The sequence below is a fragment of the Coloeus monedula genome, assembly GCF_965178545.1.
Source record: "Coloeus monedula genome assembly, chromosome: 27".
NCBI lineage: Eukaryota > Metazoa > Chordata > Aves > Passeriformes > Corvidae > Coloeus > Coloeus monedula.
The window spans coordinates 5,747,008-5,771,126 of NC_138807.1; the positions used below are offsets into that span (position 1 = coordinate 5,747,008).

General features: G+C 52.3%; 1 protein-coding gene across 1 annotated transcript in view; it reads left to right on the forward strand.

The window, feature by feature from the left end:
* Positions 1 to 4,724: 4,724 nt before the first annotated feature.
* Positions 4,725 to 24,119, forward strand: part of LOC309582524 (fibrillin-2-like) — a gene marked incomplete at both ends in the record, with an annotated part of 63,374 nt that continues 43,979 nt past the window's right edge. The window contains 5 exons of the mRNA XM_082297705.1: positions 4,725 to 4,891; positions 13,961 to 14,043; positions 14,744 to 14,842; positions 17,872 to 17,967; positions 19,875 to 19,970. Of these exons, the coding sequence (XP_082153831.1) occupies positions 4,725 to 4,891; positions 13,961 to 14,043; positions 14,744 to 14,842; positions 17,872 to 17,967; positions 19,875 to 19,970 (541 nt within the window). The remainder of the gene's footprint in view (positions 4,892 to 13,960; positions 14,044 to 14,743; positions 14,843 to 17,871; positions 17,968 to 19,874; positions 19,971 to 24,119) is intronic.

The following is a 24,119-nucleotide window of genomic DNA, read 5'->3' on the forward strand; positions in this document are numbered from 1 at the left end:
CGGGGCCTCCCCACCCTCCCAGGGAGGAATTCCTTCCCTATATCCCACCTAACCCCCCTCTCTGTCCATGTGAAACCATTCCCTGTGTCCTGTCCCTCCATCCCTTGTCCAATGTCCCTCTCCACGTTTCTTGTGGCTCCTTCAGGCATTGAAAATCCACAACTGGGTCAGCCCAGAGCTTCTCTTCTCCAGGCTGGACAATCCCAGTTCCTGATATCCCAATTCCTGGTATCCCAGTTCCTGGTTTCCCAATTCCTGGTATCATTTCCTCCCAGAGAAAGAGCCATGAGCTTGCTGAGCATTAAACTGTAAAAGTTGAATTTGACAACTTTTAAGCAGCTTTAAACCCCTCCTCTGGGCATTTCCATGGTTTCAATGACATTAATTAATGAGGATCTCATCCTGTTTTCCCACAGGATTATCCCAGACAGTCCATGTGCTACCTGGAGCTCCCCAAAATGAAGACATTGGATTTTTTTCTCTGCCCTCATTTGCATTATTTAGTGCCCAAAGTTCCACCTGCTTGCACAGGAGAAATGGCAAAAATTCCTGAATCCAGACTGGGAAAAACTCATAAATCCATTCTGGGTTTGTTAAATAGCTTGAACAGATAATGAATCATCTGCAAATATTTGATTCCATTAATGAATGGTACAGTTATGGGCTGTACTTTTTCCCTTTCCAAACAACATTTGAGGAGCTTGAATAAATACAATAATTGAAAATTAATTTAAAAGCGCTTTAAAACCAAATCTGTATTATTTAAAATAAAATTCTATGTTCAGGTCAAGCTAAAATGTTCATCAAATCACCCCAAAATCAAATCACCCCTAAATGACTCCTCCTTTCTCTTCATTTCTCCTTCAGCCCAGGGCACCAAAAAACTCAATTACTCCGAAGGTTCTACTCCCAGCACATAATTAATAATACTAATAATTAATCACAAGCGCTTTTCCACTGTGCCTCACACATTAAGGATGAAACCCTTCCCAGGCAGTTCCTCTTGGTGCCAGCTCCTTGAGCTGAGCCTAAGCTGCGTTTAAGGCCTCTCTCCTCCTCGAGAGGGAGGAAAATGTCATTTTTTGGTTATTCCTGGCTATTTTTTCCCATGCGATGTCCCAGTCCTGCCCTTCCCAGGTAGGTAAAGCCCAGGCTGATTCAAGCTGGAATGGGGGCAGGATCAGGCTCGGGGAATGGGAATGGGAACGGGAAGGGGAACGGGAAGGGGAACGGGAAGGGGAATGGGAAGGGGAATGGGAATGGGAACAGGAACGGGAATGGGAACGGGAATGGGAACAGGAACGGGAATGGGAACAGGAATGGGAACAGGAATGGGAACAAGAATGGGAACAGGAATGGGAACGGGAATGGGAACAGGAATGGGAACAGGAATGGGAATGGGAACGTGAATGGGAACAGGAATGGGAACGTGAATGGGAACAGGAATGGGAACAGGAATGGGAACGGGAATGGGAACAGGAATGGGAACGGGAATGGGAACGGGAATGGGAACGGGAATGGGAATTGTCTCCTGGCAGAGCTCAGAAGTGTTGCTAGAGCTGCATTCCCTGCCCAGCTCCATTCCTAGCTCTGCCTTTTCCCTGGCATCCCACAAGGCCAGTGTTAATTAGGCCGCTGTTAATTAGGCCGAGCCTCTCCTGACCCCTCCAGAGCTGGCGGGGGCTGACTGGGAACAGGGATGGGAACAAAGGAGCGCCGAGGGTTTCAGAGGGAGCAGCAGGAGAAGGGCTCAGGCTCTCCTGGAATTCCGGCTCCGCTGGGAATTGAGCCGATGGCTGCAGCTGGACCCTCCCGTGCTGGGGTCAGGAGGGGACGGGGCTGGAGCAGATTTGGGATAACCACGGGGAATCCTTGGCTCTCCCTTTGGATCCTGTCTGGTGCAGGAGCTTCTCTGACCCCCTTGGACCTGGAAATCAGCTGGATTTGGGCTTTCCAGGGAGAATTCTGGGCTTCCACCCCTGGGAAAAGCCGTGGGTGTGCAGAGGCACGGAGCAGAGAGAGGATTTATGTGCATTTTATTCTGTGTTATTTAAAGAAAAGCCGTCAGTCGTGGGTCCTACAGCAGGAGGCAGAGGGAAACTGGGGGTTTGTTGAGTTTCATAGTTTTGTTTTTCACAGAGCCGAAGAGGGAATTAAACTCCCAAAGTTCTGCCTCGGAACAAAGACTGAGTATCTCCAATATGCTTTTATTTTTTTTTATTTATTTTGAGAAAATGCTTCTTAACTTCCAAGGTTTTTCTCCTCTGGAGCCAAGGTAACTTTTGGGTGTGAAGATCCTGGGCTGGGTCACCTATTCCTTCAGAAATCCATCTTTCCTTCATTGTTTCACGTGAGTTACACTAAAAGCGGGAAAATAATCGGCCAGCAAAGTGCTTTTTACTTAAATTTTTCCCCCAGCTGTACCACACCACCATTGGCCCCCAAAATGAAGCCTAACCCCCAGGCTGAACCCGAATTTTCCCCCGGAGCCCTTTGAAGCGAAGCCGCTGTCACTGACGCCTCCAGCCCAAATTCGGGAGCAGAGCCGTCCCCAGGGAAGAGCCCCGGGAATGCCGAGGTGCCAATCGGGGCCGCGTTCGGCGGCTCGGGCTAAACCCAACCTCTCCCCCAGCCCCTCCTCGGAGCCGAGAACTTTTGGCTGAAGAATGTTGGGCTGAGCTACTCCCACCGCTCGCGGTCCCCTCTCGGCGCAGGGCCCTCCCCCTGATTCGGATGAGGCTGTACCTTTTCTCCTCTCCTCAGGAGTGAGGGCTTTAGTCCCTTCTTTTCTGCCCAGATCTCCACTAAACAAAGGAGCTCTGGGCACATCACCAGCTCCAGGACACAAAGGTATTTAACCACTTTCTGCCTCACCCCGGAGCTGCAGAGCTGATTTCTTTCTCTTTATCCATTCCTTTCTCTGTTTGATTGTGTCTTGCACATTTTTTTTTTTTTTTAATTGATTTAATTTGCACACCCACAGGCTTGGCTTGGAAATGTTTTCCTGCTTCCTTCCCAACCGGTTTAAAATCTGATTTTTGGGGGTTGATTCTCTCATTGCTTTCTCAGTGTCTTTCTTACAAGTGGGGTTTGCTGCAATTTCTCAGCGCTGCAAAGAACTTTTGGAGGCTTTTATTCCATTGAAGCTGTGACTCGCTCGCGGGTGTAAATGACTTTTCCATGCCTGTGCGAGCACTCCGGGAATGTCCCGTGTATCGATCATTTGTCAGGCTCCTCATCCCCCCGCGGGGACGGGGATGCAGCTGGAATTCCTTCGCTTTAAATCGCTGGAGTGCAAAACTTTTTGTTCTATTTTTGCCACTTTTTCCCCCCCATGTGCCCCGTTCCTCGGGAGCTGCGGGACACGGAACACTCTGCCTTTTGTGTGGCTGGAGATAAGCGGAGCCCGCGGAGCCGAGCCGGAGCTCTGGGGGCTGCAGGAAGGGCACTTTCTTTGTCTCCCAGCCCTGCCTTTCCCCTTCCCACTCTCCTCATTCACTGCATTTGAAACCTTAGAGCCTGAAAAATTCCTGCCCTCAAGAGCTGAGACATTCCCAGCTGGGACACTGGGAGCAGCGAGGGAAACTGAACTTCTAATTATTTTTAATTATTTTTATATAATCTTTAGGGGTTTTTCCTGGGTTTTTTTGGGTTTTGGTTTTGGGTTTTTTTGGTCAGACACATTTTCTGTCCTGTCTGGGCTGATTCTCGAGGCTGGGCTGGCCCGGGAAAGCTGCAGTGGGAGAGCAGGGGGGACAGTCAGGGGTGGCTCGGGGGCCTCTCCTTCCCCACCCGGGGCCTCTCGCAGCACAAATTGCTCCCACTCCGGGGCACATCCAGGAGGATTCCTCACTCCTGGAACACCAAATTTTGGGGGTCTTGAGGTGAGAGCTGCATCCCGAGCCGCTGCTGGCCGGGAGGAGGAGGAAGGATGGGCTCCGCACAGGCAGAGCTGGGGGATTTGGGATTGGGGGCCCTGCGGATGGGAGGAGGGGGCGCAGATTGTGGGGTGGGATCCTTTTTAGAGCCTTTCCCTTGGGATTTCTCACCTCCTTCCCCCTGATCCCAGCCTTGTCCCCCTGCCTGCTCCCCAGCCCCCCGGGACCACCCACCCCGTCCCAGGGGCCATCCTCAGGACACCCCGATGTCCCCGGTGCCCCAGGGGGTCAGTGCCGAGCCAGAGGCTGTCCCCATCACAGGGCAGTTGTCCCCTCAGCCGTGGATGAGCTGGGAGGTTGTTTTCCAGCAGCTGAACTCCTGCAATCCCACGGAGCGCAGCAGAGCTGTGGGATGATGGTCCATGAGCAGGATCTGCTCTTTCTTGAAGTTCTCCTCTTGCCCGGAGGACTTTGGTCGCTCTTTGTTTCTCCATCAGGAAAATAAATGTGAGGCAGAACCACAACTCTTGGACATCTCTTGGTTTCCAGCTCTTGGGAAAGAAAGATCTGGCAATGCAGTGGTGGGGAATGGCAGTGGGAACACCGGGTGGGATTGTCTGGCCCCCTGGATCAGCTCCAGGAAGGGCTGCCTGGGGTGAGCAGTGACTTCAAAAATGGGAAAGTCCTTAAAAATGTCTCTTTCCCCTTCTTTTCCTTCCAGAAAGGGAACTCCAGGACGGCTCCTTGGCACCCAGGGGCTGCTGCCAAAATCCATCCTCCTCCAAGGGCAGCAGGGACCCTGCAGCTGGACAAAGCTCTCGGGGGACTCTCGGAATTGGGGCCACCATGGGGGATTTGTGGCTGGCCAGGCTCCTGCTGGGCTGCACGGCCGTGCTGGTGGTGGCACCAGCCCGAGGACAGTATGAGGGGGACTTGCAGACAGACAGATTTGCAGCCTACGAGGAGAGACCCCCAAACAGAGTGAGGAGAAGGGGCCAGGACTCCCTGCGAGGGTGAGTTTGAGCTCTGTCTCTTTGATAAAGCAGATTTTGGGTTGTTATCACGGCACATGCAGCTGGGCTGGCAGGATTGCCATTCCCTGAGCTCGGGAAGGAGTTGGATCTGCAGCAGGGAAGCTGCTGGCACAGGGAACAGCCAGGCAGGATCCCATGGGAGCAGTGCTGGGCACTGAGCTCCTTTTGGGGTCACAGCACCTCGGGCTCACCTGCAGGGACTGAAGAGCCCCCACACCCACCCGGTGGGTGGGTTTGTCTTCCCTGGGAGGGTGGGCACCGATTTCCCAGAGAAGGTGTGGATTTCCCATCCCTGGCAGTGTCCCAGGCCAGGCTGGATGGGGCTTGGAGCAGCCTGGGACAGTGGAAGGTGTCCCTGCAGGGGTGGCACTGGATGGGCTTTAAGGTCCCTTCCAACCCAAGCCATTCCATGACCTGCAGTGGTGGCTCTGCCTGTTCTTCCCACGTCACCTGTGCGATGTCGTTACCCCGGGATTTGCCCCTGGAGTCCCTCTGGCTCTGCTCCCAGGTGCTGTGGCTGTGCTGGGAGGGTTTTGCCCCTGGGTGCTGCTTTGCTCTGGGAAGGGGCCGCACTCAGTCCCTTGGGGCGGCTCCTGCTCGCTCCCAGATCCGTGCGAGACCGGAGCCGTTTTCCACCTGAGGAGGGAGTCAGGGCCCAGCAGGAGAGCCCCGGGCTGAGCTCGGCTCTGCTGCTCTAAGATGGTTCCTGGCCCGCGCTGATCCTGGGTTATTTTAAGTGCGTCTGGCTGCAGCTCCTGGGAGCGTTCCCGTGTCAGTGGGCAGGAGCAGAGCGGGATCCACGCGCGGGGCCGGGCTGTGCCAGAGGCTCGGGAATGCTGGAATGCTGCTGGAATGGAGGGAGTGCTCTGCTCCCAGCCCAGCCAGGCCAAAGGGTTGCAGCTGGAGCCCTGGGGATGGAGGCAGCTCCTCCTGGAATTCCCGCCTGCGTGGCCTCGCCTCCTGCTACGATGCCCTTGGAAAAGAGGGACAACGACTGCCCAGGGATTTGGGCTTTTCAAACTCCCCATGTGCATCCCCTGGGGTGACCCCTATGGAATTCTGCCCTGCTCACCCTTCAGATAAAACATCCCAAATCAGACAAAACATCCCAGATCTTTATAGGGTTGGAGTGGATGATCTCCAGAGGTCCCTTCCAACCCCACCCATTCCAGGAGGCTGTGATTAATGGGAATGAAGCTGCTTCTTGAGAAAACCTCTCTCCTCCAGCATTCCCAGCATTCCCACCTTCTCCTCAGTCCCTTCCCCTCCGTGGAAGCCAGGCTTGGCTCAAGGCACCCAATTTCTTCATTCCCAACCCCAGCTCTGGGTTTTCCATCTCCCTCTGGCCCTCCCTCACCCTGGGATGATGCTCTGCCACATCCACAGGCTCCCATTGATCCTGGGGCTGTGTGGCTGATTCCTGGCTCTCAGAAAGGATTGGAAGGCATTGATGTGGGCATGGATAACAGGAGGAAAAGGGAGGGCAGAGAAGGAAATAAATATTCCCATTGTTCCCAGCACCCAAAGGAAAAGGCCACTGGTGTCCAGTGGTCTTGGAGCACTCAGGGACTGGAGTGACCAGATCCAGTTGCAAGAATTCCTTACAGTCAAAATCCCTTTGACTCCTGGGCAGGCTGAGAAGCCCAAGTCCCAAAGGCCCTTAAAAACGAAGGGCAGGTTCTTGAGTGAGAAATGGCTCCTGCGACCCCCCCTGCACCTCAAACCCTCACTCAGGGCAGCAACCCCAGACTTGGCTCCGTTCCCGGTGGCTCCGGAGGGCTGGGATCACCCTGCTCCCTCCTTTCCCCTCCTGCCCCTGGAGCCGCTGCTGCAGGAAGAGAACGCCCCTGGGACAAGCACGAGGAAATCTGTGCAGCTGGAACTGGAGCCCACTGAGGGATCCTTGTTCCCCTGGCCCTGGGCAGAGCAGGGCTGCTCCCGGGGAGGGATTCCTGGTGGGCAGCACAGGGGGAGCTACCAGGGCTGGAGCTGCTGCCTCAAGGGTTCCCAGGCTCCCTGTGGGGTGACCCTGGCCATGCCCTGGATTTGTGTCCAAATCTCTCCTTCCCAGCCCTTCAGCTGGAAATCTCCCTCGTTGAAACCCCTTTTCCAGGCAGAGAACCCCAGTGGGATGAGAACTGGGACATGTTTTAAATAAAGTCCTACTGGGCTTGGACAGCAGCTGCAGATGTCACCAGCCAGCTCCTGCAGAGCCAAAAATCCCAGGGATTCTCCTGTGGATTCCCCAAAATGGTGCTGATCCCTTGTCCTTGAAACAATTCTGGAGAGCTGCCATTGTGGATCAGCGTTGGGAGGTTGGACTTTATGATCTCAGAGGTTGTTTCCAAATTTAATAATTCTGGGATCATCCCTGGCCTGGCTTCTGCTGCTTTGAGGCCTCAGGATCCTTTGGTGCTGTGGAGTTTCCCTTTGGGCAAAGCAGGTCAGTCACAATTCCAGGTTTGGTTCTCTCAGAGTGGCCAAAGGAATGAACCAAGGGGGGATTTTCTCGGCACAGCTTGAAATGCAAATAAAGGTTGGGTCAGCTGTTTAAATTTGGAGTTGTTTCACAGTGTGGGCACGTGGGTGACCTTGACAACTGCATTTTGTGGAATTATCTCTTCTCCAAAGCCACACAGGGAACATTTAATCCCATTTATCCATGGTGTCCATTTAACAGCTCAGGACACCACTGCAAATATTTGCTTTGGCTTTGCCTTCACAGACCCCCAGCTTTCCCTTTCAGGGAGATAAACCAGTTTCAGTCTGGGATCTCTGCTGGTCTGAGCCTTCCCTTGGCTCCAAGGCTTGCAGGAAGGAATTTGGATAGAACTGGAATTAAAATCCAGCTGAGCTCAGCTGTGTCCCATGGGCTGGACTGGTACAGTCCCTGGGCACCAGCCCAGGCACTGCCCTGGACACTCAGGTTGCTGTGAGAGGGTCCAAAAATTTGGATGTTGGATCTGGATGGAGGAAAATGGAGAAATGTTGAGGATTTGCTGTTGGATTTAAGGGTGGAGCAGTGCAGAGTCCTGAGTGTTCTCCTGTGGGGAAACCTTCCCCGGCTTCCTGGAGTAGCTGCAGCTCTGGTTATTTGTCTCCTGAAATAATTTGTTTCCCAATGCGAGTTAATCAGAGTTTTCCTTTCCCACACCTTTTATTCCAGCTCCCAAAGCCTTTTACAGTGTTTTCCTGCCATTCCTGGGGCATTTTATCCATGGCAGAAGTGTTTTCCTTCCCCAAAAGCCTGGGGAGGGACAGACACATCCAAGGACTCAAGGGACAGCCACCAACCCCGACAAGATCGGGATTTTCCCCTTCCCTTTGGGCATTTTTTTGCTCCCTCCTTCTGGGTTAATGGTTGGGATGATCCCTGAGGTGTTTTCCAGCCCCAGTGATCCTGGGATTTATCCTTGTCTGTGCCTCCCTTTCTCCCTCCATCTCCAAATCCTGTCATTTCCCACATGGGACAAGAAAACGGAGCCACACCAGAGGTTCAGAGAGAGAAATGGAACTCAGGTGACTTTTTAGGGAGGTTTTTACACTCTGGAAGATAAAAATGCCCAAACATTGGTTCAGTTTCTCTTAAATATCATCTACAAGTGGCACAAACCAATTCCTGTGGGTTTTGTAGAATCCCAGAGTGGTTTGGCTTGGAAGGACCTCAAAGATCACCCAGAATCCACGGAAACCATGGGACTGGGAGGGAGGAGCTGCTCCCAGTGACTCTGGGTGCCCAACATGAGCTGTCCCTGCTCAAGGGCACTTGGAGAGGCCTTGGAAAGAGGCTCCAGCAGTTCAGGCCAAAAGCTGGATGTGTTTCTGCTGGAATTACATTTATATGGAGCTCATTCCCACCCCAGCCTCCTTCAATAAAGGGGAAGTATGAAATAAATGCAAAGCAGGGATTAAATGCAAAATAAACAAGCCTCTTATGCAGCCCAGCTTTCCCAAACAACAATTAATAAACGGATGGGGAGCCGTAAACCACAGACCAAGCCCGGCTTTAATCTGGCCTTAAACTCATTAAAGGAGAGACAATTTCAAATGAGCCTCTCCTGAAGGGCCCAGCCCTGGCAAATCCCATTCTGAGGCAGCACTGGAATGGGATTATTGCTTTAATGAACTCTTGAACAGTTTCCAGGAGCAGGAATGTGTGGAACAAAGGGAGAGCAGGGATGATTAGGCTGGGCCGTGCTGGCACTGCCATTTGCTGGGACCTCAGCGCTGCCTGTTTGTCCCGGGAAGAATAAAGGCCTGACTTCAAACACAACTCGTTATGTCAAGCCCATTAATTACGAGCTGGCCCCTGCAAGTGAGAAGATGGATGGGGAGAGCACGTTGGGATGTTTGTGGGACCCTGCCCTGGCCCGGGCTGAGGGCAGCACACAGAGGTGGCCAAATTCATTGTGGGGAAAAGGGAACGGGAGCAGCTTCCAGCGGATTTTTGACACCTCCTCATTTTCCACTGGGGAACGGAGAGGGAAATGTTGGAGCTGCAGAACAGGAGCTGAGGGATGCAGGGGGATTCTCCATCCCCTCCCTGAGCTGGGATGCAAAGGAGGGGGAAAGCCACGGGCTGGGATTTGGGGCCACAGGACACAAATGAGCCTGGAGCTGACTCTGGGGTGATGTTACAGATCAAGGCTGGAGCTCCACCACCTCTGAGTGTCCTCAGAGAGGGGCACAGGTGAGTTCCAGCCGCATTTCCATCCAGGTCCATCCCTGACCTTGCAGTTCCACCAGAATCTTAGGAATTAAAAAGGTTTCAAACCCACTGGAGGTGGCACTTGGGGACATGCTGGTGACCGTGGGGGTGGCGCTGGCTGATGATCTCAAAGGTCCTTTCCAGCCTCAACAATTCCATGATTCTCTGAACCGAGGTGCTCCTCAGAGGCACCTGAAGCTGAAATTTCCCGATTTTTAACTCAGTCCTGGATTTCAGGGAGCCAGATCCCCTCGTTGGGAGGGGAAATGAGCTTTAACTACAAAGATTTAAACACTTCAAAAACCAAATCAGCGAAAGAGCCCCAAATTTCCTTCAGTAAAGGTGCAACTGGAGTTCTGCCCCTGTGATCCAGCCACCTCTGGAGCACATTCCTGCTTCCAGCTCCACGTCCTCCACACGTCCCAGCCTTGTTCCCAGCCAGGGCTGGAATACTACGAACAACACCAGGAACAACGTGAAGGCAGCACTTGGAAACCTCTGACTCGAGACTTTTGTTCCTCAGTTTTCCTTGGGCCCTGATTTATGTTGTGAAATGGTTGATCTTGGCCTCCTGGCCATGGCTGGGTTCTCTTGTTTTTGGCAGGAATCGTGAGGGAGAATATTGGAATGGCAAAGGAATATCTGGCAGAGGAGTGCAGAGGTTATATGGGTTTTGTCTGGAAGTTTTAAGGGCTGTATTTGAAGTTTTGATTTATTTCAGAATTTAAGGGGGGGAAAAAAATGGGAGAGTTGGTGGTGCTGCTTTCCAAATGAAAGTGTGAAGCAGTTCCTGGAAATCAGTTGGATTTTCAGTCTTTTTTCGAAGGAAAAGGTTCCTTTGTGGTCTGCAGGGGTTGAATTAAATGTGCACCAAAAGGGAGATTTTCCTACCATCACTCACAGGAGACGTGTGAAGAACTCAGTAAAGGGGAAAAATGCTCTTATGGACAAAGCAAAGGTGGAGAACAAGACTTGGTAGATCCCCCCCTTGCTGAAAAGATATAAACCAGAAAAGGATCAGGATTATGGGGCTTGAGCCTGGCTTTACCCAGAGCAGCTGGAACCCAACCCCTGCACAGCCTTGGTGAGACTTTCCTCCTGTTTTACTTCGTTTCTTTGATGAAACCGAATAAGAATGATTTAAAAAATTAATTCCAGCTCCCAGAGGTGAGGCCCTGGAAGAGATTTCCCAGAGCAGCCGTGGCTGCCCCTGGATCCCTGGAAATGTCCAAGGCCAGGCTGGAGCACCCTGGGACAGTGGGAAGTGTCCCTGCCCATGGCAGGGGTGCAATTGTATGGGATTGAAGGTCCTTCCAACCCAAACCAGTCTGGGATTTTATGATCCCATGTTTCTGCATGCTGAGTTTGGAATATTTTTGTGCTGGAATGTTGCACATCCAAATTTCTGTTGGAAGTTCTGAGGCTTGTGGCTTTTCCTTGAGGCGCAGACATTCAGCACCTCTCACCTTTACACCCCAGCTCTTAGGACCAAAAATAATTGGAATTGTTGGGACTTGAATTCATTCCTAAAAGTCCTCAGGAGCTGCTCTGGAGAACCAGGGATGGGTTCCAGGTGGGAGGACTTCAGAACCCCCTTTGCAGGACCTTGGCACTGTCCCTGCATTGAGCAGGGGCAGATCTGACTTTTCCAGGGGGATTTCTGGAATTTTTCCTTTGCAAATTCCTCATCAAACACAGCCAGGCCTGGGGGAGCGAGCAGAGAACTCCTCAAAGTGAGAATTCCCTGGAATGAATCCTTGCAGCGTTTACAGGGGGGATCTGGTCGGTCCCAAGGGAGGAGGACACGAATGTGCTGCAGATCCCAAAGTCAGCATTGTTCGGGATCTGTTCCCACGCCCTGACACAATCCCAAATCCCTCTGCTGGGGGAGATGCTTTCCCAGAACCCCCCTGACACTTGGCACCAGTTATTGTCCCCTGGTGATCCCCACCGAGGCCGGGGGGGCTCCAGAGCTGTCCCCACTCATTGTCAGAGCTGATCCCAGGGGTGCAGCAAAAAACCGGGCACAGACCAAAACCAGAGCAAATCCTGAACTGGGGGAAGATTTCCAGCTCGGATGGAGAGGTGGGATCATTGTCCCTGGAAAACCACAGGCTGAAGTCATCCACATTCATTTGATTTCACTCTGAATTTCACAATGAGAGAAGGGCTGGGGGGGGGGGGGGGGGGTTCACAAATAATCCCCAGAGAAACTTCCCCGTCTCTTCCTTAAAGAAGCTTTTCCACGGATAGCAGACATCCGTCTTTTGGCACTGAAAATCCTCATCATCCTGAAATTCGGGAAATTTTCACTGGTGAAGCAAAAGGTGCCTCTGGATGGTTGGGAAAACCTGGAGTTGATGGCCATTCCCAAAGGCGAACAAGTTGGGAATTGGCTGAATCTCTTCCTGGAGGGTTTGGTTTCTCCCACAAATTTTTCTTAGGATGAGACTTGAAGACAGAAGAACTTTCCAATAAGGAAAGGGACAGGGGAGGTGGGAACTGGGAATTCCGTTCTCCCCTGTCAGAGCGGCTGCTCCCCAAACTGGAGGAGCTGGCAGAGCAGGAGAGAGATCCCGCGGCTCGAGTTACACAGAGACTGCAGAGAGAGAAAGGCAAAATAACGGGAAAATATTGGGACGTTCCCAAAATACTGGCAAAGCCGAATGGATCCCAAAGTTAGGAGAGAGTGCTCGAGCAGGAGAGGGAGGAACAGCTCCGCTGGAATCTGAGCCTGCGGGGATTCTCAGCACGGACTTCCCGCACTGTTTCCCTCCCTCTCCAGCCTTTCCCAGGATCTGGCAACACCCGCAGGATCGAGCCCTTCCCAGCTCCTTTCCCAGCCCCTCGGCCGCATCCCGGGACTCCCGGGGGCCTTTCCCAGGTTCCTGCAGCCCCATCCAGGTGCCGCGTGTGTCCCGTTCCCTGGGCAGGGGCCGCGCCCCCGGCCCGGCTCCCGCTGGGATCCGGTGTGGATTTGGGAGGGGGCTCCTCCTGCCCACGTTTCACATCCAGCATTTCCCATCCCACGGCTCGGCTCCAGCGGTTTTTGCTTCGTTTCCCAGCTCTCCGCTGGAGGCAGTGCCAGAGGGCAGCGCTCGGTGCCATCCTTTGAAATTCCCGCGGACTCCGTCCCTGTTTATCTCCGTAACCCCCGGCGTTGTTTCGAGAGCACAAAGGCGATGCCGAGCGTTTGTTTTCCCTCTGTCCTTCCTCAGCAGCCCTCTTTTGGTCACAGTCACCGCATTTGCATAATTCTCATTAGCTAATGAGCCCTTTCAGCGGCACTGAAGGTGAGAAGGGACGATCCATCCATGGAAAAACGCTCCAGGACTGCGCCCGCTCTGGGAAAAACCCCCAAGGAGGCAGAGCTGAGAGTGAGGAGGGGAAAAAAACCTCTGTATTTTTAAATTTAATTTTTAATTGAATTTTTAATATATATTTTTAAAATTTTAATTATGTCCTCATCCCTGGCAGTGTCCAAGGCCAGGCTGGACGGGGCTTGGAGCAGCCTGGGATAGTGGAAGGTGTCCGTGTCCCTGGCAGAGGTGGAATTCCATGAGTTTTAAGGTCCTTCCATCCAAATCATTCTGTGATTCCATGATTTTACGACATCCCTTTTATCCCGACCTTCTTTCTGATGGAAATGAGGGATTCTAACTTGTGTTTCCTGGCCCTGAGCAAACTGCTGATAAAAATAAATTAAAATAAAATAAAATTTTAAAAATTAAAAATTAAATTAAATTAAAATAAATTTAAAAAATAAAAAATTGCAAAAGCAATTTTATCCCAAATTTACTGAAGATGGTTTTTCACCCCCCCTTATAAACCAGCGTTGTCCTTCTGGAGTTATTGCTTTGGAATCTCATTCCCTTCTCCCTCTGGGTCATTCCTGGGACACCATTAATCCCAGCCCGTTCAGAGTGGATTCTCCCCATGGTTTATTTTGAAACTCCGCTAATTTTTAGCAGATGCTCAGCAAGGTTCACTTTGGGAGGAACAATTGGCATCTTTTCGTTTCACCCTCCATCTCCCAGGATCCCTGCACGAATTCCTTGGGTGAATCCCTTTTGGGAAGAGGTGCTGTCTGCCCCCTAATTAAAAATCCTCCACTTTATCCATTCCACTGAACTCCCTTCTCTCTCGGTCCGTGGGATTGATGCCACATTCCTCTTCCTCCACTGATTTTGACCAAACCCCTCCAAAATTCTAAATGGGAGGGAATGGAGTTTGGAGGGAGATGTCCCGCAGGGAGCTCTTCCCTGCTCTCCTGCAGAGCCTGGATTTATCCAAAGGCACTGGAACAGAGGGAAAAACCCCAAACTGTGTTTGATTTTCAGCCCCAACGTCTGTGGCTCGAGGTTCCACTCCTACTGCTGTCCCGGCTGGAAAACCCTGCCTGGAGGGAACCAGTGCATTGTCCGTGAGTATCCCTTTATCCCTTTATCCATTTTACCCATTTCCCTGCTCCAAGGGAGCTGCCAGCCCTGTGGGAAGGAATTCCCAGCTCCCACTGCAGAGCTCAGGACGGGGCAGGAGCAGGGATTGTGGGAATTCCCAGCTCTGCTAATCCCGATTAAACCGGGGTGGCTCCAACTGGTCCCAGTTATTTAATTCAGCCTTTAATCCTCTCCTGAGGTGTCCCTTGGCTGTGCCTGCTTTGGGACAGGAGGCTCCTGACAAAGGGATTTTGCTGCTGAAGAAGTGATTTCCTGCTTGTTCCCATGGAATAATTCAGTTGGACACCAGCTGATGGTGACACTGCAGACCTGGTGTCACCAGAGGTGTCTCCCAGAGGGAATTTGCATCTTTGAGGGGCTACAGGAGGATGATTGAGATAAATCTCACCTGGACTGGGAGTTTTCCTTGCTGTCTGGGCTCTCCAGGGCTGGAGAATCCATGAATCCAGAGAATCCAGGCTGACGTCCTGCATTTCTGCAGGATAAAGGTGTCCCTGCCCACGGATGGGATGGGATTTAAGGTCCTTCCCACTCCTGCTCTGCCCACGGAGGTGCCCCAGGCCCTCCCTGGGTGATTCCTCTCCCGAGGGATGAATCCAGAGCCAGAGCCAGGTCTGTGAGTGAGTTCCATGTGCTAATCCCCGTGTCCCTCTGTGCCATCAGCAATCTGCAGGAATTCCTGCGGGGATGGATTCTGCTCCCGGCCCAACATGTGCACCTGCTCCAATGGACAACTTTCCCCCAACTGTGGCTCAGCTGGAGGTAAGGGAATTCTGCTGCTGATCCCAGGGGTTCTGTGCTCTCCCAAAAGGGAAAGGAATCAAATCTCTGCAGTTCTACCCTGAACTGGGCAGAGCCCACAAAATATTCTGTGTTTCGGGGTGCTTTCCCTGAAGGCTTTTCCTGCAGAAATAAACGGGATTTTGGAGTGTTTTAAGGTCTCAGATGGAGAGAGACATCCCAGGAATTAATTTCCCATCGGTGCCCAGCTGCAGAGGAGCCTCTGTGATAAAGTGACCCCTCAAACCCCCAGGCAGGGGGTCCCTGGGAGAGGGAAGTTCCCAGGATCGGCTTCCCAGGTGCCACATTTCACTCCAGATATCCCTGCGGATGCCCCGGGAGGCAGCGGAGCCTGCAGCCCTCGGGGACGGGAAGGTGCTGGAGCCACGAAACTCCGGGAGTCAGGGTCCATGTGGGAGCAATCAGGGAGGAATTCCAGGAATGCCGAGAGCAGTGCATCCATCTGGGCACGGCCGTGGCATTCCCGGGAGCCCGGGCTGGATGTGAAGGGGGGGGGGCTCCTCTGCGGGGGCTCCTCCAATCTGGAATTCGCTGTTGGGGGCTGGATTTCTGTGGAAAAGCAGACAAATTGTGCATTCCAGAGGCAAGAAAAGCCACTGTGCCTCCTCTGGAATAACAAAGAGCGGCGTTTCCTGCCTGGTTTCCTGCTCCAGGGAGTAAAGATGTTTTAGGAGTGCTCTGAAGGGGCTGTTTAGGTGGAGTAGGGAGTGAGTAGAGACAAAAACCCCACAGCTGATCCCTGGCAGAGCCACTGATCCCTTCCAATAAATTGTAGGACTAATCCAGTCCAATCCAATCCTGGGAAAAGCTAACGAGGATGAGCTGCCATCCTCCTTTTCCTGCCATTTCTCCTTTCCCTACAACTTTGGCCTCTGCTACCCTGGCAAATCCTGATAAAGCCTTGAAATTCCTGGTTGGAAGGTGTTCTTCTGCATTCCAGATCCGCAGGGGACTCCAACAGGGCCAGGCTTGGACACTCCCAGTCTGGACTGGGCTTGGAGCAACCCGGGACAGTGGAAGGTGCCTGCCCATGGAAGGGGTGGAATGGGATGAGCTTTAAGGTCCCTTTCAGCCCAAGCCTGTCAGGGATTCCCTGATAAATCAGAAGGTGATGGGATCTCAGGGATTTTGGGATCATGGCAGGAGTCAGAAATGGGACCTGGAAGAGTCTTTGCCAGTTGATTGGAAATTTCTGGACCAGGACTCTTCTTGTGTCCAGAGCCTGAAGTCCCCGAATTCCTCAGCTCCTCTGAACCTTATCCCAAGCTCCCTGCAGTGCGAGAGGCTCGGGATGTGCAGGGAGGAGCTGCCCGGGGCCAGCTGTGACACACAGACCCCTCCCAGCCCCCTCTGTCTCCGGGCAGCCTCCCAGATGTGCTGGAATTGCTTTCCCGGGGCTGCCTGAGTGAGGTGAGGGCTGCAGGGAAGCAGATTCCAGATTGGAGCCTTTTCCCAGTAGGAACGGCCTCGTGTCTGGTGATCCAGGCAAGGCTTTGAAGCCTCGAGCTCCGTTTCCTGAAGGATTAAACTCCCATCTAAATTTGGGCTGAGCCCTGGCCGTGGAGCACGAGGAAGACGAGGAGACATCGGGACGGATCCAAACCAGCCCTGGATCCAATGTCCTGCCCCTGTGCCGAGCAATTGGAGCACGGAGACTTCCCAGCCCACCCCTCCCTGCTCCCAGAACTCCCACAAACCAGCAGCAGCCACAGAATTATCCCACTTGGGAGTCCTGCTGCTCCTGGACAGGCGCTTGGCCCCAGCTCTTCCCAGCCTGGAGCTGGTGTTGGAGGAGCCACAGCTGAGCCTCCACTCCCACAAATCCGGCCCCTGGAGCTGCCGGATCCTGGCCCCTCCTCTCCCTGGCAGCCGGAGCCGAGCTCTCCGTGGGGTTCTGATGTGAATCCGCTTTTCGTGTGACTTGCTCCAGCCTCGGGCTCTTGCCTTTGGAGTGGTCGCACCTTCCCGAGGAGGAATGGGCTGTTCCAGGCATTCCAGAGGGAAAGCTGGGTGACCTGGGGTTGTAACTTGGTGTTGAGCCCCAAACCTCCCTTTTTGGGCTGCTTTAATCCCAAATTCCTTAAACATCACGGAGTGATGAAACAGTTAAAGCCAACACTTTGTGTCCACAGCAGGATCAAACTTCCAGTTTATTTACTGCTATTGTTTTCCTGCAGTGCCTCAGTCACATCCAGTGGGTCATAATCCAGTGGGAAAGCTGAACTCTCACATGGAAGAATGGAGGATTCGTGCTTTTCTTTCCAAATTCCTTAAAAAAACCCTCTCCCAGTAACCGGATCTTGCCAAGGAGGCCACGTCGTGTTTGCAAAGGGAGGAGAAATGTCTTAGAGTTGATGGTTTTCCCCCACCAGAGAAATTCCATCCCCCCAAACACCTCAGAAGGCTTTGATAGGGAGGAATTTGGAAGATTTGACAGCCCAAAGTGTGAAAAGGGTTGAAAACGGAGCAATAATGGAAAACAGCGATAAAAAGGGTGGGAAATATTGGAAAAGTGTAAAATCCTGAAAGAAAGGATTGTGACAGGGTTGTCAAAGACAGGGAAATATCAGGAACTGTGCCCTTGTTTGCAGGAAATCCCAAAGCTGGAGAGGTTTAATTGGGGTGGATCCCTTAACGAAGTAGAAGGATGGATGCCTTTGGTGTGTGTGGAATGAGGTTTGGGATGGAGTCAGGGAAAGCTTCATCCCCCAGAGGGTGGTGGCCACGGAACAGGATCCCAGGGAATGGGCACATTCCCAACCCTGCCAGAGCTCCAGGAGGGATGCACGGGGTGGGGCTGTTGGGGTGTCTGGAGTCAGGAGCTGGGTCCAGGATCCCTGGGGATCCCTCCCAGCCCAGCACATTCCATGCCATCAGCAGCGTCCCCTGTCACTGAAGGACGTGGCCAGTCGGTGTCAGCTGGGACAGGAATTCCCGGCCCATCCCGCCCTCCCTGGGATGCCGGGTGACGTTTCCTGTCCTGTCCCCAGTGCAGAGCTGCAGCCTGCGGTGCATGAACGGGGGCAGCTGCTCCGAGGAGTCCTGCCTGTGCCAGAAGGGATTCACCGGCACCTACTGCGGGCAGCGTGAGTGCGGGATGGGAACGGGAACGGGAACGGGAACGGGAACGGGAACGGGGACGGGAACGGGAACGGGAACGGGAACGGGGGTGGGATGGGGTTGGGAACGGGATGGGAACGGGAGTGGGAAAGGGAAAGGGCACCCAGGACACTCCAACGTCAGCACCGTGTTCTCCTTCCTTCGGAATCTCAGCCCTCCCTCCTGAGCAATACAGACACAGCTCTGCATCAAAATACAGATATTTGATAGAATGAATAGATTAATTTATTTCCCAGAATAATATAGAATGTATTAATATGATATAGATTTTCCAAATTATTATAATATATTATAAATTATTATACTATAATAATATAATTATCATACATTATAATAATATATAATATATAATATATAATATATTATATATTATATTATTATATATTATATAATATATATTACATATAAAATATATAATAATATATTATAATTTATTATAATAGAATTATAAGAAAACGTTACAGATAGCATTGTATGTACTATATATACTGTATATAATATATAGATAATACGGACTATATAGATGTGTTATATATCCTAATATATTCATAATACACATCCCATCATTATATCAGATAGTACATGCATCATGTATTGTATATAATCATTATATATACCTTATTATAGGATCATGATATTATATTTGCTATATTACAATTATTAAATCGTTATATCATTTATAAATGATATATATTTATATCTTTTATATCTATTGTACCATGTAATACATTTTAAGAAGCCTTTAGTAAGCAACTAAGCCAAATCTCCTTGAAAGAATCTCTTCTCAATTAGATCAATTAGAACTTCCCAAATTCCAATCCCTGGATCCGTGTGGGAATCACTCCCAGTGAAGTCAATGAGGATTTTTAAAGCACCCCAAAGTCCCCCTGAGCTCTGCCTGATCCCTTGGTGCTGAAACTTTCCCAAAAGTTCAGCCGGAGGCAAAGGCTCCATATGGAAAATTTCATCCTGAGCAGCAAAAGCTTGGGAAAATTCAGAGGAGCAGCAGCCCAGGGCTGGGGATGGAACGTGCAGCCCTCACTACGTGCTGCTCCCAGCTCCACCCCGCGCCTTCCCGCTCTGGCAGGACATCCCGGCAGGGTCGGGAATGCTGCATCCCCCTGGCCCCGGCCCAGCAGGCAGATCCCGGCTCCTCGGCTCCGGGTGGGAACTGGGGCAGAGCCTGGGATCGGAGCTGGGAGCTGGGCACTGAGCGGGGGCTGTGCAGGGCAGGGTCCTGGGGGTCCCTTCCGGCTCTGGAGCTTCCATCAATCCATGAGTTTATTTGGGACACTTCCTTCGGCTCCAGCCTGGGAGCTCTGAGTGCAGGGTTTAACCAAGGCTAGCAGGACTAAGTTTAAGCCAGGAATATTTTAAGCCAGTGACTATTTTAAGTCAGGGAACACCCGAGTGCTGCTCAGACCTCAGTTCCTTGCTCTGGGCACGTGGGATTAAGTCCCTGAGCAGCCTCCCCTTCTCCCATTCCAGCTGCTGGCGTTCCTTACACATTTCCCTTTGTGCATTTTCCCGTTTGTATCTGTTCATCCTGACCCTGCCACTTAAATCCCAACGCTGGCCTGAGGGAACCGAGATTCCAGAGGCCAGAAAATCCTCTCCCGTGCAATAGGAGTTCATGGCCTTTGCAGAAAGGGGCTCAGGCAGGGACAGGGAACAATTCTTCCAAGGAAAAAATTAGAATCTCAGATTTTCTCTGCGTTTGCTGCGCTGAGGCTCTGGATGGGAGAACACGGAGCTGGTATTCCAAGCTCTGATACTCCAGCCACGATGGAGGTGACATCCCAAGCTCTGCCAGCAGTGTGTGTCCCACTGAGGGGGGGAGCAGAAGTGACAGAATTCCTGTTTTCCCTCGCAGCTGTGTGTGAGAACGGCTGCCAGAACGGGGGCAGGTGCATCGGGCCCAACCGCTGCGCTTGTGTCTACGGCTTCACCGGGCCCCAGTGCGAGCGAGGTAAGGGCACCTTCCCTGCAGTGCCAGGCCACACAGCAGGGCAGCTGAGCTCCAGGCTCCATCCCACTCTCTGGGGTTAGGTCCAGACATTCTGGGTTTTGTTGAATTTCTGCTCGTGCCCAGCTGGTGCCCCAGGCGCTCCATGGGATTCCTGGTTGTGGGATGAGATCTCCCCGGGATGTGGCTCGGGGTGGCTTTGCTGGGTGACATTGGCTGTGTGTGAACAGAGAGCTGGGAATTCCTGAAAGAAACTTCTGGAGAAGTCTGGAAAATCCAAGTGTCCTGTGTGTGGGGAGAGGGGAAGAGGCAGGGGGCTGAGCAGGGGCAGACTTTGGGGCCAATGTATAAAATTCTTTACATAAAGGAGCATTTTCACAAAGCCTGCAGAGATTTGGCTGAGCCAGACTTGTGTGAGAGACAAAACAAATCCTCCAGCTGTGTCCACACAGCTCCTCCCCGCCAAGGCAAACAGAGCCTGCTCTGTCCGGCTGGGAACAGCATCCTTGGGCTTTGCAGCCAGGTGAGTGCTGGGACTGACCTTCCAGGGATAACCAGGGAGCCAGGGAACAGCTTAACCCTTCCAAGGGAAAACTGCGCTCCTGCTCCATCCCCGGGGCTGCTGAGAGGAGTCCCTGAGCACCAGGGTTTGTGTCCTGTTGTTCCAGGGGGTGTTTGGTGGGTCCACAGGAGTCCTTGGGAGTCTCCATAACGAGATTCCAGCAGCAGGACCTTCTGTAGCTCTCGGTTCGGCTCCAGCCCTCGCTCCTAAGGATTTTCCTGGAGAAGGATTAATTCAAAGCAGAGCCTGAAGCCCTTTCCTCACAGGGAGAAAGGACAAATCTCATCACAGAGCCAGGGAATGTCCTGCATTAGTAATGGGAGTAATGAGTGAGGAGCATAAACAAACACAAACCAAACACAAGAAATTCCACCTCAGCAGGAGGGAAAACTTCTTTCCCTGGAGGTGGCAGAGCCCTGGAACAGCTGCCCAGGGAGTTGGGGATTCTCCCTGTCTGGAGACTCCAAACCCACCAGGTTCCTTTGTCACCTGCTCCAGGTGACCCTGGCTTGGACTGGATGATCTCCAGCCCCAGAATTCTGGGATTCTGAGGGCCCCACTCCTGACAAAAAGAACTCATCCTCCCCAAATCCATCCAATTCCAGATTTATTTAAGGGCTTCGCTTGAATCTACTTTGCTATCGCCGTAGCAAGAAATAATTTTAGTTTTAAATTGGAATAAAGTGAATTTCTGAGTGCTAAGAACAGCTCCAGTAAGAGGCAGCTTTGTGCTGGGAGCAGAACAACCCCCCTCACACCTCATCCAGGAAATTCCCCTCTCCAGAGGTAAATACCCTTGGAGCAAGGAACTCACAGAATTCCAGCATCATTTCCTCCCTCTCCCTGACATCTTCGGGGACGAGGGACCGGGGGATATTTTGTGGAACCTGAGCCCCCATTACATCAGTGTGGGAGGAAAAGCTGCAGCCCAGAAAAGCTGAGGCTGTGGGGCCAGAGGCCAAGGGTTGGTCACGGTTCTATAGCACAATGAAGGATTTTGATGTCATGGCTCTGATTTCACCCTCCCTCAAGTAGGAAAAAATGACCTGGACCAAGTGACTGAGCTTGACTCAGGTGATGTTTGGAGCTCCTCCTGTGCTCCAGGGATGAGGTTTTTAATTTGGGGCTGTTTTTCCAGCCAAATGAAATCTTCCCCATGGAGGCCATGGAAGAAAATCTTTTTTATTGGAAAAATGGGTTTTTACAGGGACATTCTGCACCTTGGGAGGTCCCTCTGACCCGTGTGGCACAGGAGGCCCCTGGGGTGGGTTCTGCTCCTCGTGGTCCAAGGTTCCCAAAAGTTGAACCCAAAAACTCGTGGATGGAACATTTCCCCCTGAGCTGGGCTCTCCAGTCCCGTATCCATGGAGGAATTGTGCCCATGGAAAGAAAAGAGTCACATTTTCCTCCTTCCCCTCCTCTCTTCTGCTTCCATCAAGGAGCAGCTTTTTATTTCCGAGGGTCCCTTTGATGTCCCCGCAGGGAGGATCCCTGGAATTCCACACTTCTGTGTCTGCAGATCCACCAAAATTTCTGACAGGTTTTGATTCCTGTTTTTTGGGAGGGGGGTCCTGTGAACCCAGGATTCCTTGGAACTCCTCCAATCCCAGCAAAGAGCTCTCCAGATACCCCCAGCTGCTGAAGTGCGGGGTGGAGGGTTGAAGATGCTCCTGCCCATCACTAAAATCAGGGAAACCCAACCTGATTTTGTGGAATTCCTCTCTCAGGGGTGTCCTGGCCACCACCCCCTCCCAGCTCATTATTCCAGGATAGGCAAATCCCACAAAACCTCTGCCCAAAAATGCTCCCACACAAATTTCTGCTCCCTTTAGTCCTGTAAGGAACACTCAGACCAGGAGGAGTCCCCCAAGTTCAGCCACAGCCCGGCCACCATCTCCAGATCTGCTTTTCCCTGGGATCCAGGAGCTGTGGTCTCTTCCAAGGGATCTGGGAAGTGCCAGGTTTCCACCTGAGTGCTTGGGAAGAGTCTGGAGCTCTGGAAGTGCCACCCCAGCACCTCCACTGACCACCCACGACAAGTCCTGACCCCGAGGGCTCTTCCAGGCGTTTCCAAGCCCTGCTCTGACATTCCCACCTTTCCTGCCCTCTGGAACCCCCAGCTCCGTGTTTCCCCGTGTTCTTTGTGCCTCAGGAGCTGCTCCTTGCAGGAGCCTGGAGCTCTCTCGGGTTTCATCAGGCCGAGACTTCGGCAGGAAACTGTAAAAATAGGACAGGAAAACGCAAAAAAAGTTCTCCCTTTACAATTTCCTTTGGATGTGTTTTTTCAGCACTTGGAATGTCTGGCCTTAGAAAGTGCCCCCGCCAGCTTTTTCTTTTCTGCAAAAGTCCAAACAGTTAAACTTGAGGAATGTGGCTGTGTTTGGATGAGGTAAGGAAATGACGAGCTGGAGAAAGTATTCCATGAGAAAGGAGCCCCTCAGGGAGACCCTGGGGCTGCTCCCACCCCCTCCCTCAGCCCGAGGGGCTGGAGAGCCTCAATCCAGGCTGGAAAACACCTGGAGAAGAACAGGAATCATCCTTTGGGGTTGGCTCCTTCCCGTGGGATTGGGCTGGTGGCTCTGGGATGCTGATCCCTTGTGTGATGTCCTGAATGTTCATGGAGGGACAGGACACAGGGAATGGCTTCCTGTGGCCAGAGGGCAGGGATAGGTGGGATACTGGGAAGGAGTTGTGCCCTGTGAGGGTGGGGAGGGGCTGGGATGGAATTCCCAGAGAAGCTGTGGCTTCCCCATCCCTGCAAGTGTCCAAGGCCAGGATGGACCACCCTGGGACAGGAACAAGATGGGCTTTAAGGTCCTTTCCAACCCCAAACATTCCAGGATTCCAAGGTGTCTGTGAGCAGAGCATCCATTGCTCCACAGAGATTTGATTTTATCCTGTCTCCTCTGTGATCCCTGTCTCTCCTGATCCCTGTCTCTGTCTCTCCCTATCCCTGTCTCTCCCAATCCCTGTCTCTCCCAATCCCTGTCTCTGTCTCCTGATCCCTGTCCCTGTCTCTCCCTATCCCTATCTCTCCCAATCCCTGTCTCTCCCAATCCCTGTCTCTCCAGTGGCCTCCTGCCCAATCCCGGGATTTGTGTTGCTGTGGCCCCATCCCAGCGTGGGCAGGAGCTCCCTGGGGATGATCCACAGGCCACTTTTGCCCCGCAGTTTTTAAGGAAAAGCCTCCATTGTTTATTGTGAGAAGGAATTGGAGTTCTGGCAAAGGACAAAGCTCCTCTTCCTCAGCTCTGTTTGTTTGTTTTGGAGAGGAGGAATTCGGCCCCTGGCCTGTCTCGGGAGGGAATTCCAGAGGGTGGGAGAAGAGAAAAGCTCCTCATTCCTTTCCCCTTCCCTTGCGCTGGGCTCTGGATCTACTCCCACGGTGGATCTGTGTGGCTGGGATTGTCCTTTAGATAACACAGAAAGTTGTGGAATTATCCCACTTTTCCATCTCCAGGGATCTGAATTCCCACTGGAATTGACTCAGGGACACCCTCCTGGCTCCATGGTTGTAGGAGTGAAGGAAACTCTTTTTTCTTGTGAATATTTTCAGAAGTTCCTGACCAAACCCTCCCCGTTTCCCCCAG